The following is a 13,978-nucleotide window of genomic DNA, read 5'->3' on the forward strand; positions in this document are numbered from 1 at the left end:
TCCTGAAAAATTTACAATAATTTTTCGAACAATTTTAATTGAAACCACGGGAAATTTCGACGCCACATTATATTTAGTCCTAATTTTCTTCTCTTTCTTTTAACCGGAAAAAAAACCATGGTCCCTGATTCTGAATCGTAGGTATTCGGGTAGTTATTTTTGTTTTTTATGCAGCAAATATGAAGGCAGTCATAAATAATGACTCATCGTTTAAGTGTCGCAGCGATTTTAGCGTTCGTCCTGCCAGCAAGGGTCGGCAGGGCGGTCAAGACATCTTCGCAGTTTGATGCGCCTTCAATCCGGCGGAGCTGCAACATGCTTACACCCGTGGTCAAATAGTTGTATGTCACGCCTGCCGGAAACGAACTCATATGTCACAGAAATCTTAAATTATTAATTTATGCTGTCTCTTATTTTTTCAGGGTGCTATTTCTCAAGTGAAGAATTATAACACTCTCTACAGGCGAGGTCTTGCATTTACACTAAAGTGGTCGGAAAACTCATCTCCGTTTGTCAAAGTAAAAGCTCATGACTACTTCTTTGGTTACGATGACTCGCTTGTGAAGATAGCTGGCAAAATTGCTCGATTTCTTCACAAGGAAATGCCGTTTGATAAGTTTGGAATTTTAGCAAAGGTATTCTTTTTTAATAATGACTTTTTAAAGACGAAAAACATGTCGTATGATCTTTCTGTTTGAGGAACGAAAAAATGTACTCTGTATTTTCCAAAAAACATGGTTACAAATTAAACAGATCTGCTTTTGATCTATCTTGGAAATAGAGCCAGGCCATCAGTGTGGCATATCTGTGCTGTTTTTAGTAGTTTTTCCAAGTTACCAATGAAGACCATACTGGTAACTTTGCCATGAAACAAAACATAATGTAAAAAATATTACAAAGGAAGCAGCTTTCACACCTCATATTGCATTTTATCCAATCTTACACTGCTTTCATTCCTAATCTCTCATGTTTCTCTGTACAGAAAAGTGGATTAAATAAGGATAGAATAACTATTCAGGGTGGTTACAAGGACTTGGATCATTTTGGGGATGTAGTAGCAGTGAATGGAGTGAATGAAACGGACAAGTGGAAATCTGATGACTGCAATGCCATCGAAGGCAGTTACGGCTCATTTTTCCCAAGAAAACTTTTACAAGACAAGTCCAAGCCATTATATATTTACAACAAGGATATTTGTCGGAAACTGCCGCTCGTTTATAAAGAACAAATTCCGGTAATCAAAGTTGTTTTCTTTTAATACTTATTTTCTAACTTCTTTAGCTTTTTCTAAGTCTTGCCCTAAAAAACTAATAATTATTACCAGGGATCTTAATCAATTCTCTTTCTTTCTCTCTATAAAATAATCATATTCTATTCAACCTATGTATCGTTCATTCTAGAGCACCTCGACGGTGAAACTACCAAACCACGTATCTCGGTTTGCGACGTCGCAGACTTCCTGTCATACTTTATTTTTTAAATGAAAAACTACTTAACATCCAGTCTTGAAAATTTCTGTCATTTTTCCTCTTTGTGCGGAGAAAATTCCGTGAAAATTTCAAGGAATGATATTGATTTGGTCTACTTCAAAACAATAAAATGTGAGCGTAGATTTTTAAACACCGCAAACGAGATACGTGGTTTGGTAGTTTCACCGTCGACCTGTGGAAAACAGAGAGGTCAGAGAGTCACCAAAACAAGGGTTAAGACAGTCGCAAGATGTCCAGTGCAGAAGTCTAGAGCCTTAAAGGGCATACTTAAAAATCTTAAATTTAATGTCACCCAAGCAAATTATGGCTCAAAAGATGAGTCTGACACAGCTAACATTCAAGCAGATAATTATGTGATGTTGCTAAACTGAGCTGAAGTCTGATCTCTATTAGTCCCTGCGTAGTTATGTCTCAATAAGTTTTCTTTGCTTGTAAAAAACAAATTTTTCTCTCAAATATTTGCCAGAAGTATTACTATTTTTGGACATTCTGGGAGAAAGTCAGAATCCATGGCTTTCAGCTGCAAAACACCAATGTTATAGTTATTTTTGAACGCAGTTTAAATCTTTAGTATAATGCCCAAAATCTTAGTTAACAGGATCACCTTTTTTTTTCAACCTCTCCTTATCTCAATGTCATTTTTTTTTTTTTTATTCCAATGGCTGAAGTGCAAAAGACGTATTTCCTTTGCGACACTTCAAAATCTCTGCTCCCATTTTATTTGTTGGAAGAGAAACAAAGTCAACTATGTATCTTGAAATTCCTACAAAATATTCTTTTAATTGAGGAGAAAAATCCAGGAAGTTTTCAAGAAATGAAATTCACCAGTTTTCCAATGAAAAAATTAAGTATGACACAAAGTCTGCAACGTCGCAAAGGGATGTACGAGGTTTTGAAATTAGGTCATCAATTTGAATCTTTGTCAAATCAAATTAAAAGAGGAACTTTGAGAAGAATAGTAAGTAAGCTAGGAGAAATAGAAATGGAGGATGAAGTGCACTCATTGTCTTTTCATGCACACAGATTATGTAACACTAAGAGTAAGCTAAAACCAGTTATAATGACTTGGTTTTCAATTGTATCAAATCTCTTTTTTAGTATCAAGAAGGAATGATGGCTGATGTTTATGCTTTGCCGACAAATGTCTTTGCTTCACCCAAAAGAAATAGCTACAATCAATGCTTCTGTAAGCGAGAGTTTGAAATTTCATGCCCGGATGGTATCTTTGATGCAGCCCCGTGTTCATCAGGTATTTTCAACTTCCTTGAACCTTCTGAATTTTTTTACGTTAAAGAAGTAAATAGAGGTATACTAAATTAGGGACATTTTAATGGCGGTATATATTGAATGGTCAAGTTTAATCACATTTTTGCGATTTGAAAAAAACTTGTTTACAAGTGATATATGACATGGAAACTCATGCCACAAATGAAATGTAAACTTCAGTATCAAAGCAAAAAAAATGCGCAATAATGTCATATTTTTCAGCAAGTAAACGTATGCCTCAAGACGGTTTACTTCAAATAACTGAATCTTAATTCCTTAAAAAATCTTACTCTTAAAGTGGATTGTGGAACCTTCTCTAAAACATTTGTGGTTCAAGCCGTGGGCAGTCGAGCTTTACTTTTTCTTATTTTCTGTCTGCCAGTTCCTCTGTGCACTCTTAACTTAATGATTCAATCATTTGATGTGGAGTTTTGATTTTTATAGGATGGAGCCATTTGCAAGATTCAAGTTAGATAGGTTAGATTTCATGGAATTTCTTGTTTTAAGATACTGTACCTCAACTTTTCTCTTGTTGCTATCCTTAAAATTCTTCACTCCAGCACTACACTAATCAAAAAAAGCTGTTAAACTTTTCTTTTTATGACATAACTGCAAATTTCTTCAAATTGATTTTACACTTCATTTGCTTCACATTGCGTAAAATGTAATGTATATTGAATTAAAGTAATCCAAGTTTCCCTTTTAATTCTAATGTTCTAATGTTGCATTAGATGTAGCCCTCATAGTCCCTTTGAAGGTTTATTCAAAAACAACTGTCCACAGTTTCACACAATAAAAATTTTTTGTCATCCTTTTGATCATAGTTCCTTTTGCCTTCCATATTTTGGTGCTAACACACCAACAAACTAATGAAACAAGTTAGATGACTTTTCTTTTAGTTTCGTTGAATATTTCTAAATTTTTTTATTCATCTTGTACTTTTCCCAGGATTTCCTATGGTTTTCTCGCAACCACATTTCTTGAACGCTGACCCAATTTTGGTGGATGCTGTTGATGGTCTTTCTCCTAATGAGACACTGCATGATTTTAAACTTCACATTCATAGGGTAAGTACTCATTTTAGTATCTCTCTATTATTGACCAAGGGAAAGCCTTGAACAGAATGTTTCTTTAAAAAAAAAAAAAGAAAGAAGGATACTAAGAATAGCTCACTTCAAACAACTTGATGAGCCAGTCATAAAACCATATCTTGTAATACTTCAACCGAAATTAAGTGTAAAGTAAGATTGGCACGGTAAGATATCATATACAACACCTTAAAAATGTCACCATATAACATAGCTCTCAAAGTGCCGAGCCGCTGTCGAAAAAAATAATTTTTCGGTGCCATTTTTCTTGAATACTCATTGATTAAATTCTCTCTCTCTCTATCTCGCATCTCTCCTTTATCACTTTACTTTACTTCTCACTTTTCTCATTCCTATCTTCATCTTTTCACATCTTTTGTCCATTTTTTTACAGGGATTAGGAATCACAATTGGTTCTGAATCAAGAATACAAATCAATATTCGGGTGTCGAAAGTTCCTGAACTGTCCATTCTTGATCCGTTTGAGGATGATTCAGTGCTACCTATTGTTTGGCTAGAAGTCGTAAGTTCAATTACTGTGTTCCCATCATTTTTATTTTTTAGTTTACCTTTTATTTGTTATTTTTATTTTAAAATACCTATCTGAGTGGTGGAAATCGCAAAACACATCATCTCAATTGAGATGTTTTAAGATCCCCTTTCCTATTTGATTATTAAAAAAAGGAGAAAGAAAGAAAAAAAAACCCCGATGTTCTCGTTCTAAAATGTTCTAGAATATTCTGCGCAGGATGCAGGGTAGGCAGCAAAAACTCCGAGAGATAATTTAAATATTTGCAAATGAGTCAGTTGAATCATTTTTTAAATGTGTCATTCGAAAGTAGTAAGTGACCGAAGCTTACAGTTTCTTTCCTAATTTTTTTTGATGACTGCAAACGGGAGAAAAGTTTATTTGAAAGTGCCAAAAATTAGGGTGGCCTGAAACGGCGTTTGAACCGCGCGCTCGTAGGTTTCTAATGTATACGTCTTGATCAATATGGCAGCGGAATGCGTAGTGGAAGAATACACGGCAGCGTTGCGTTGGCGGTATGTTTTTGTTGGTCTATTGGAGGTTATGTAGGTTACTTTGTTTGAGATTCATATCCTTTGTTCCTAATTCTCTAAGCTTTTCAATCAGAATGCGATACAGATGTATGTAGGATATGAAACATTCACACAGAACATACTTAACCTCAAACGAGAAATCGTAATGTCAACAGCGGCAGCGTGGCGGTAGTAAGCAGGTTGGCTTTGTTGCCGCCATCTTCCCGTTCTATGACGCGAAGATTAGAATATTCACGGCGGTCGGTTCAAACACGTTTTTGAGGACCCCTTAAAAGGAAGCGGTATATCTCCAGCGAGACAATTTTTCGTGAAATTTTAATGTGCGCATCGTTCTTCTCGTACTGAAAACTGTAAGATTTGACTATTTGTAGGCAAATCCCTCCCGAGCTTAACTGACTCATTGCAAGACAAAATCAAATACGCGAAACATTTTAGTAAACTCGTAAGTGAATAAATATTTGAGCTCTCTGTGATCACCAACTTTATTACTAGATAATGTACATAAAAATTCTGAGTAATTCACTTTTCACTCCTGCTTTTCTCAAAATTAACTTTCTAAGAATAATCTGAATATTTTTCTCTCACGTCTATTTAATTTTTACCTTTGACCGTACTTTAACACTACTATTTGTGGTCTGTTCCAGGGCGTCGGGAAAATTCCACCCAAACTGTTTGCATTCATTCATCATGCTTCAGTAACGGTGAACCTTGTGGAGAAAATTCTCAAGTATGGATCTCTTTGTGTTTTAATAATAATTTTAGTGCTTCTTAGTCATTCGTACTTTAAGAAACTTTTGCCTTGGTCCAGAAGACTGAAAATGAAACCCACTGGAGACAAAGCGCAAACTATCAACATGAATAATGTCCTCACCCAAACATGTACAATCAAGAACAAATTTTGAACCACCTCTCAGTGCCTCTTAATGTTTAATGTTCCTTGACTGATTCGAGCAGTGCCCGTTAGACAGAATCCTGAAAGGGTAGAATTAAAAATTGACAACCTTTTATCATTACAGATGAGTTGTCAGGGCTGAATGAACTTCTAAACATATGAAGCCATTGCTTTGTAAAAAAATGGAGGGGCATCGCCTCCTTTCCCTTTGTAAGGATTGTTTGGAGTCTAAAATGTCTTGATGTGAAATTTGGCACTGAGCTGTCAACTTTGTGATAAGTCCTTAACCGGTGATTTTACGGTGGCGGCATTCTTTAAAATGTGAATTTTTTTAACTTACATCCAAAACTAGTACACCATCTTTAATCATGTACATATTAGAGAGCTCAATTCAAAATTGTTATGCCCTTAGACAATTGACGGGTGATAATAAAATTGTGATTTGATTTCTCGGCTCTCCGAACACTGTTGCAATGCAACATCTGTTGATTGAATTTTTGTTTTTCATTATCCTATTTTGCTCTTAATTTTTCATGAATTCATCCTCCCTTTCGTCCTCTTTGTAGATTTTTTTGTTTGGAATTGCTTGTCAAAATATTGGACATTTTGGTCATTGTAACATCTACATGTATTTCAAATTTTTTATTTTGACAAGCTGTACAGCATGAAAATTACACATAGCTTCTCATATCTCCAATTTTGTGTTTTGATCACAAACATGATCAGCTCTCACCGGCATCGAATGCACCTATAATTCAGATTGATAAAGTGCCTGTGAAAGCTTATTTTAACTTATTTAAAATTTTTTTACTTTACTCTTTCCTGTAGATACTTTTGTTCTCGAAAAAATCCGTGTGCCTTTCTCTTTAAATTTAGATTCAATTTTTAGGAGCAAGAAGGGTTACTAAACAATCTAGAAATTTTTACCTCTCCAAAATGTTTTCTTCTTGCAGATTTATGTAAGATACTTTAGTGGGTTAGTCCTGCAGCATTTCTATATTCAACTAGTTTCCAACTCACTGAACAGCTTTTAAAAGGCTCATAGGTTTAGATAATAATAAAAGCCACCAATAGAATTTGATGGTCCATATGCATATCTTCCCTACAAGAACATATTTTGCCAATGAGCCTGTTTCCTGAAATTTTTTTTTCTTTTAACGCCTTTTTCCCCCCCTTTTCCATCTGAATTGCAAGTTGTTCTTAAATTCTCTCCTCTTTTAACCTCCTCCTGTCCTGTCAACTTGTTCTGTTTTGTCATGTTTCATCCTCAGGAATTTATAACAGAAGCCAGGCATTAGCACTAGGACTGTTTCATGTGTTTTTTAAAATTTATCTAATATTTTTAGATCTACGAGTCCAGATAAAAAGCTTTTTAAATCTTGTAAAATGAGTAGCCACACCAATATGCCAAAGTTATCAAATGGATGCACCATAGACTGTGAAGATGATGTAGAAATGTGATTCCCCAATCGGTTTTGAAATATTTAGCCTAATTTTTATTTTAGTCGTGTTAGTTCTATGAATTTATTGTATGAATGTACAAAGACATGCCTATTTCTCGTTATTTTTTAGTTTTTCTAAGTATCATCTTGTATCAGAGGCTGTTGAGTGTGAAAGACATTTTAGGTGATACCTGTCATCTACATAAATAATTGCGTTCAGTAAAATTGAAGGGTAAAAATTCTATCCATTTCAGTTTGTTTTATTATTTTCATCTCCTGCGTGTTATAGTATGAGCAGACATTTTCAGTAACTATAACTATACGTTTCGGAGGTTTTGAAGTAAAAAGGATAGTAAGGGTATATTGCCCCTGAAAGTTTCCTTTATTTGTCCAATCAGACACTGGACGTTTTTGATAGATGATTTTAGCTGTGCCTGCCCCTTTCGTGTGAATGATACCCTGGTGCATTTATTTTGATTTTTTCTTCTCCCTATTTGTCAATTTTTCCATGTTTTTATATTTATGTTTTTAACTTTACCAATTTTATGTCAGAGTCTTCTCTATACTGAGGCAATTTAGCTGCCTCCTCCAAAAAGAAATTGTCATATATTCTTGAATATTTTTTCTGTGGATCAAGAAATTCAGACTCTTTTGCAATTTTCTGTATCAGCTTGTTGGCATTTAAAGAAACAAGCAGACTCTGTGTAATAATACAATTTTATTTGTGTTTGTAAATATATGTAGTGGATCATACTTGTATATAATAGCTTCAAGTAATGTTTGATAAAATTTATGCCTGAATATTATAGACTGTCTGTTGATTATTCAATGGACAGATACAGCCAGAACTAGACTTCTGTATTTCATGTTGCCTACTTTCCTATTATGTTTTTTTTTTCTTCTTTTTTTAATACAGAAGAACTAAGTGATGTAGCTTGTTTAAATATTTTGTGATTTTCCATGACATTATGGATAGTAAATTCATAAAATTTCAAAGCAGAATGCTCCTTAGTTTTCCTGTAAAAAAGGAAATATAGAAAGAAATTAGACAACAAGCAATGCAGATAGGCTAATTCTAGCCAGGGCAATCCATATGTGCTCCGTGATATGATTTTATATATTATTTCCGTTGAAAAGATTTTGTATAAAGTTTTAGCAATAACTTTTTATGAATCAAATGAATTTATTTGTATAAATGAGTATTCTTTGTTTTGTTTTAATGGGTGGCCAGTCTTTCTGAGAGATGCGAAATTCCCTGATTCTCTAGTCTCTTGCAGAAAAAAAAAATGACAAAATTTCTTTCTATTTCATACTTTAAAGATATTCCTCCTTTCTTTTCAACATTCCCATTTATAAAGGGAACCAGCCACCCTACTTTGTGCCTTAAATGTTAAAACAAATGAAATTTCGGGGCTTTTCATCTGTAGCCTGTTGAAGTTGTAAGATTGTCCTCTTGTAAGTCGTGAATTTATACAATTAAATGCTGAACGTTTTGTTTTAATAGATTACTGTAAGCTTCTCTCCATGATGTGAATTTTAGTGTTTTGTTCAATTTTTAAAGAAAAAAATTTAGCTCCTATTACTCATCTCTCCTCCAAGAGAGATCTCACGCCTTCAATTTGCACTTTAGTCACTCTCTAGCCAGTTTAAGTATGTTAATCAAAATGTGCAGCTCTTAGATTTTTTTTCTCAGAGGTCAAAACAATTCCTGTCAATCCTCACAACCCATGATAGCCACAAGTTTCAAATTTTATCTTTTTTTATTTTTGGTATTGTTACTGTAAACTTGGGTTTTACTATTCATTGTCATACTTTTGAATGCTACTTTTGCAATAAAAAAATGAAAATATTGTTTTAAATTCATAGTCTGATTATTCTCTTAAATCCAATCCCACTAATAAATACTTTCTCCAACTTGAAAAGCAGTGAACTAAGTACTCACATCACCCTGAAATTTAAGAAGGCAAAAGCCTTAAGTACAGTCTATGCCTCAAGGAATCACCGTTCCAGAGGCTCATTAAGTTTTAAAAAGTAAATTCTTAAGAATGAAATTGCTAAAATTTGAAAACTCAATCTTTCCTTGCTTAATTATTTGTCCACAAATAATTAAGCAAAGGAAGATTGAGTTTTCCATTTTTAGCAATTTTATTCGTAATTTTAGTGTAGGTACTTTCCTTGTTTTCTAGCCCTCCCATTTGTGTGTGTTTGAGTGCGGGTTGCATACTCTAGCCCCTGAAAAATATGAAATATTTCACAGCCTCGTGAAATTTCATGAAATATTTCACTGAAATTTCCAATCTTTCATTTCTTTCTCACGTTTCTTGCCACCCTGCCCAGCAAATTTTTGAATATAGGAACGTCTTGAGAGCAATTTTAAGCCATTATTCTCAATTACAAGTTAAACGGAATAAAAGATTACAGATGCTGGCAGAAATTTCGCCAACTTTTTTCTCTTATATGCCATACCTCGGCCTCCTATGGTGTAGTGGTTGTAGCGCTGGCTCTACAATCAGGAGGTCCCGGGTTCGATTCCCGGCTAGGCGACCCAGGCTAGGGCTGGTACATGGTAGGGACGGAGGGGGGAAGGGCTCTAACTGGAAGCGCAAGGATTACCACTTGTGTGGTATTTGAAGCAGTAAAAAAAAAAAAAAAACCTGAAGTGGGTTTTTCTGAATTTTCTAATACTTTTCAGAATTTTAATTGTGGTTTTTAGCATAAATTACAAAAGAATCAATGTACCACACATACTGGAAATTTTTAACAGGTGCCTTGAAGTTTTCACAGCAAATTTTTCATAAGACAAGAAAAATCATCGAAAAGATTGACAGTCAGTAATTTTCCAAGCACCAAGGAAATCAAGCATGCCAGAACGCCGCAAACGGAGATACACATTTCTGCAGTCCATCAAAACGGGGTGTGGAAGTTTCCGCATCATTGCATTTTGCTTGCATAATCTGACGGCTCGGCCGAAAAGATTTTTGAGGAGTGGAAAGTGAGAGGAGATTGCGAAAAGGATTCGTCGATCTCTACGTGGGGGGTGAACTGACCGGACGTCTCTCTGTCTGAAATCGAGCGGTACGCTTTTTATCAGTTCTCGAAGGAATAGAAAACCGAAAAGCAAAAGCTAGCGCAACAGTCCGACGCTAATTTCGAACAGGATGCAGTCTGTCGAAGGTACCCTTGCGTGCGCCAATCAGAATCAGTCTCGATCGGGCGACGCTACTCCGGGCCCCCTACCCCATGCAAATCATACCCTGAGGATCCGCACTTTTCCGTCAGCGATTGTTCCGTTCGGTTGTAGTCTCGCGTCCGGTCGGAGTGACTCCCTCGTGGTTTCAAGTGATTTTCCTTTTATTAAAAGTTTTAAGACTCTTAGAACTCTTCGAATGTGTCTCGTTACCTCGTCTGTTGTGCGAAAACTCTTTGGTGCATGTTAAATTGATCGTGTGAAGTAATTAGCCTCTTGAATTGAGTCCTTCATCGTCTCGAAGTAGGCACCTCGTGCTCGGCGTTTGAGCAAATTGATTGCTAATGGACCCCCACAATTTCCATCGATTCTCGTAGTTTCACATGATTTTCTTGTTTCCGGCGTTTATTTTGGCTGTGTGTCTCGGTACGTCGTGTGTTTCGCGTAAATTCTTCGGCGATGTAAGCGTATACAAACTATCGTGTGTGTTCGGTAATTTGTCACTTGGATTGGACAATGGCCGTCGCTGAGAGGCCTTCTGTTTCACGAAATTCATTGCCGAAATCGTGTCCGGCGTTTGAGGGAATTGAACCCCGAAACTTTCATCGAATTTCGTCGTTTCCAATGTTTCGAGTTGACATCTATGTGAACTTCTCCATTTCACCATGAACTTACCCGCGCGCGTTTTCCGTTTTCTTCACTGTCCAGCGACCTGTTGTGCGGCGACATTTCGGGAGTCCGAGTGATTTCGTCCCTCGTGTGAGGGTGTGTGCGTGTGTTTCCGAGCAATCCAGCATATTATCGGCTTCGCGTTTTGAGTGTCTGCGTCTCCTTCTCACTCTACTTCGATTAATTTCGTGCCTATCATTCGGAGGAGTCTCATATATCCTGGTCACACTTAGCTCCCTTTGATGCGTATGTATTTTGGCGTTGGTCTGGATTCAGGTTAGATCTAGCACATACTTATCTTACTTCGATTCTGCTCAGATTTGGTGTCATGTTTGCAAAATTGTACGTAACTCATACTTTACTCTCATTATGTTTTCTGTCCTCTTCCTGCTCTCTTTTTCCATTCTTGCTTATGTACTTCTCTCTCATTATTGTGCCTCATTTTCACAGTACCTACTATACTCCCGTAACAGTCAAAAGCAAGTACCTAGGGACAAATCTTGCTGTCATGTTTTCCTTAGCTAGTTACGTATAATTCTGCTTCACTTAGCAACATTTGTCATCCCTCCTTTTTAGGCCAGAAATTTCTTGTGTAGTACTGTACACCCATACACACCCAGTATAGGTAATTAATGAGAAAATTATTTTTAGGTGTTAGAGTTAAACACAATTCAATGAATTATATTCATAGAAATTATCTGCCGAAATATCTGGAATTATTTAAGCACCTCTTTTAGCCCATATTTCTAAGATGTAAAAGTCATATTGCTTCAATTTGAATTAAGTAATCAGTTAAAAATTCCAGCGACAACTGGACTAGGCTCGGAAGAGCGGACTGTATTTGTGAGGATGAGAGGTTTCCAGACTTCTGATTAAACTGCCTTGAGTCAAAGTCTGTATACTCTCTGATTTTACAGGTGGAAATTTCTCAGGATTTTCTTTATTTCAGCTTATTCTTAGTCAGCAATAGTGACTGTATTCGTTAGGATGAGAGGTTTCCAGACTTCTGATTAAACTGCCTTGAGTCAAAGTCTGTATACTCTCTGATTTTACAGGCGGAAATTTCTCAGGATTTTCTTTATTTCAGCTTAATCTTAGTCAGCAATAGTGTTTTCTGCCTCATGCCTTTACATTATCTCCTTGAAGTCTATGCATATTTTAATTGAAAGTTCCAAGTAGATTTTCTATAAACCTGTAAATAAAATGCGTAGGGAACCTCCCCCTCCCAAGTATGGCAAAACAGTCTCCCCTAGAGGTTCCTTGCAGTCGATAAATATTTTAATTGAAAGTTCCTAGTAGGTATTCTGGGCCCCCGTAATTAAAATGTGTAGGTACACTCCCCCCCCCCCCCCAAATATTGTACAATAGTCTCCTAAAGAGGTAGTCTCTCCAAGCAATGGATACTCTGCATAATTTAAAGTAGCTTCATACATTGTTTGCATTTTCTCATTTCATCGCATTTATGAAGACCGGGAAAAGTTTGAGATGTTCGAATCTTCATGGGTAGAGTTAATCCTTGGGTTTATTTTCAACATTTTAAAGCTTATTTGAATTTTCTCTTTCGTCGACTTAGCCCGTTAGATGAAATTGAAGAGAGAAGAAAAGGATAAATGAAAGAGAGGGAGCGAGCATCCCTTGAAAGTCTCAAGAACTTGAAGTGCGCTTATCTACAGCCTTTGGTGTGAGAGGAGCCTCCAAGTGCATCTCGGAGAGATTAAAATTTCCAAGATTTCCCGGAAAAAACCCTCCGAAAATTCTCTCTGTGCTGAAAAGACCCCCCCCCCCCCACCCAGAAATCTGATGTAGGTACACCCATGTTCACACGTTTCCTGAAAATTTTCAATTAGATTTTCTCTGAAAATTGAGAAGATGTCAAGAGGGTCATTTCAACATAATTGGGGGGAGGGAGAGGTTGTTCGGAGGCGGTGAAATTTGCCGCTAAAAAAAAATCTCCGACAGTTATCAAATAATGCCAAAAATTTCTCTTTCAGGAGGGAGGAATTTTTTTCCCCCATAATTGCTCTAGCCAAATGATCCTCTTGAAAAGTTTGAGTTACTCCTAAATGATGTTAGAATTAATGATTCTTAGGTCAAGAGTGGTCACCCCCAACCCCGCCCGTACGAATTGAGAAAATTATTGTATCACAATTATTCAAATTTGCTGGCGGAAGAAAAAATTAATTCCGCCCGAAAAATCTGTTCAAGAGAGAGATAGAGAGGATTTTCGTTAGGTCCGAATGCATGCCAGTGTGATAGTTTTGGCGCGAAGAGGGCAGATAGGAATTGGCGGGAACTTAGGTAAATTCACTCCGTTCACAATCAGCAGCTCACGCCAGTGCCCACCCAGACACCGGATGCCAGGTTACGCACACAGACGCACCTTTCTAGGAATTCTTTCAGGCTCCGAGGATTTCAGCAGGTAGATCCAGACATTCAGCCCCTCACCCTACCTCGGCGAATCGTTTGTTCATAGTTTGCCGATAACACATTGCTTTTCCCCAGCTCAACCTCACTTTCCGTCTTCACAGGGTCAGATAAGAAGCGTCGAATACCTCTCACCAACCCCCCCCCCCCCCCCCGGCCACTTTCCACCTTCCCCCTCTCTCCCTCGCTCCTTCCTTTTTCTTGTTTCTTTTTTTTCTCTCTTTCCTTCTTTGCTCTGTTCTTTTCTTTCCGTATCTTATTTAAGCATGAGTGTAACTATTTTTGAAAAATCTAACCTTTGAATTAATTTATCAACTGTAGTTCTTGCATGTGTTAGGGATTTTCGATTTACGTACTTGTTCTTACTTAAGGTGATTCGACGGTTGCCATATTTTGTGTCAGAGCGACGCGCGATATTTCGCATCAATTCGTTCCATAATTTCAGCTATCTATTTATT

The 13,978-nt window shown here is 36.7% G+C and overlaps 2 protein-coding genes across 6 annotated transcripts in view; both read left to right on the top strand.

The window, feature by feature from the left end:
- LOC109033929 (scavenger receptor class B member 1) overlaps positions 1–9,099 on the top strand; it is a 61,230-nt gene extending 52,131 nt beyond the window's left edge. For all 4 annotated transcript variants that reach the window (XM_019046786.2, XM_019046784.2, XM_019046785.2 and 1 more), the window contains 6 exons: positions 423–635; positions 983–1,234; positions 2,589–2,739; positions 3,705–3,823; positions 4,239–4,367; positions 5,551–9,099. In XM_019046786.2, coding sequence (XP_018902331.2) covers positions 423–635; positions 983–1,234; positions 2,589–2,739; positions 3,705–3,823; positions 4,239–4,367; positions 5,551–5,808 — 1,122 coding nt within the window. In that variant the 3' untranslated portion in view covers positions 5,809–9,099. The remainder of the gene's footprint in view (positions 1–422; positions 636–982; positions 1,235–2,588; positions 2,740–3,704; positions 3,824–4,238; positions 4,368–5,550) is intronic.
- Positions 9,100–10,498: 1,399 nt separating this feature from the next.
- bark (C-type lectin domain-containing protein bark beetle) overlaps positions 10,499–13,978 on the top strand; it is a 176,270-nt gene continuing 172,790 nt past the window's right edge. Inside the window, exon 1 of one of the 2 annotated variants that reach the window (XM_072298993.1) lies at positions 10,499–11,372. The gene's annotated coding sequence lies outside the window, so the exon portion shown is untranslated. The remainder of the gene's footprint in view (positions 11,373–13,978) is intronic. The other variant, XM_072298994.1, reaches the window with a different exon arrangement.

This window comes from Bemisia tabaci, chromosome 3 (genome assembly GCF_918797505.1).
Source record: "Bemisia tabaci chromosome 3, PGI_BMITA_v3".
Lineage (NCBI taxonomy): Eukaryota > Metazoa > Arthropoda > Insecta > Hemiptera > Aleyrodidae > Bemisia > Bemisia tabaci.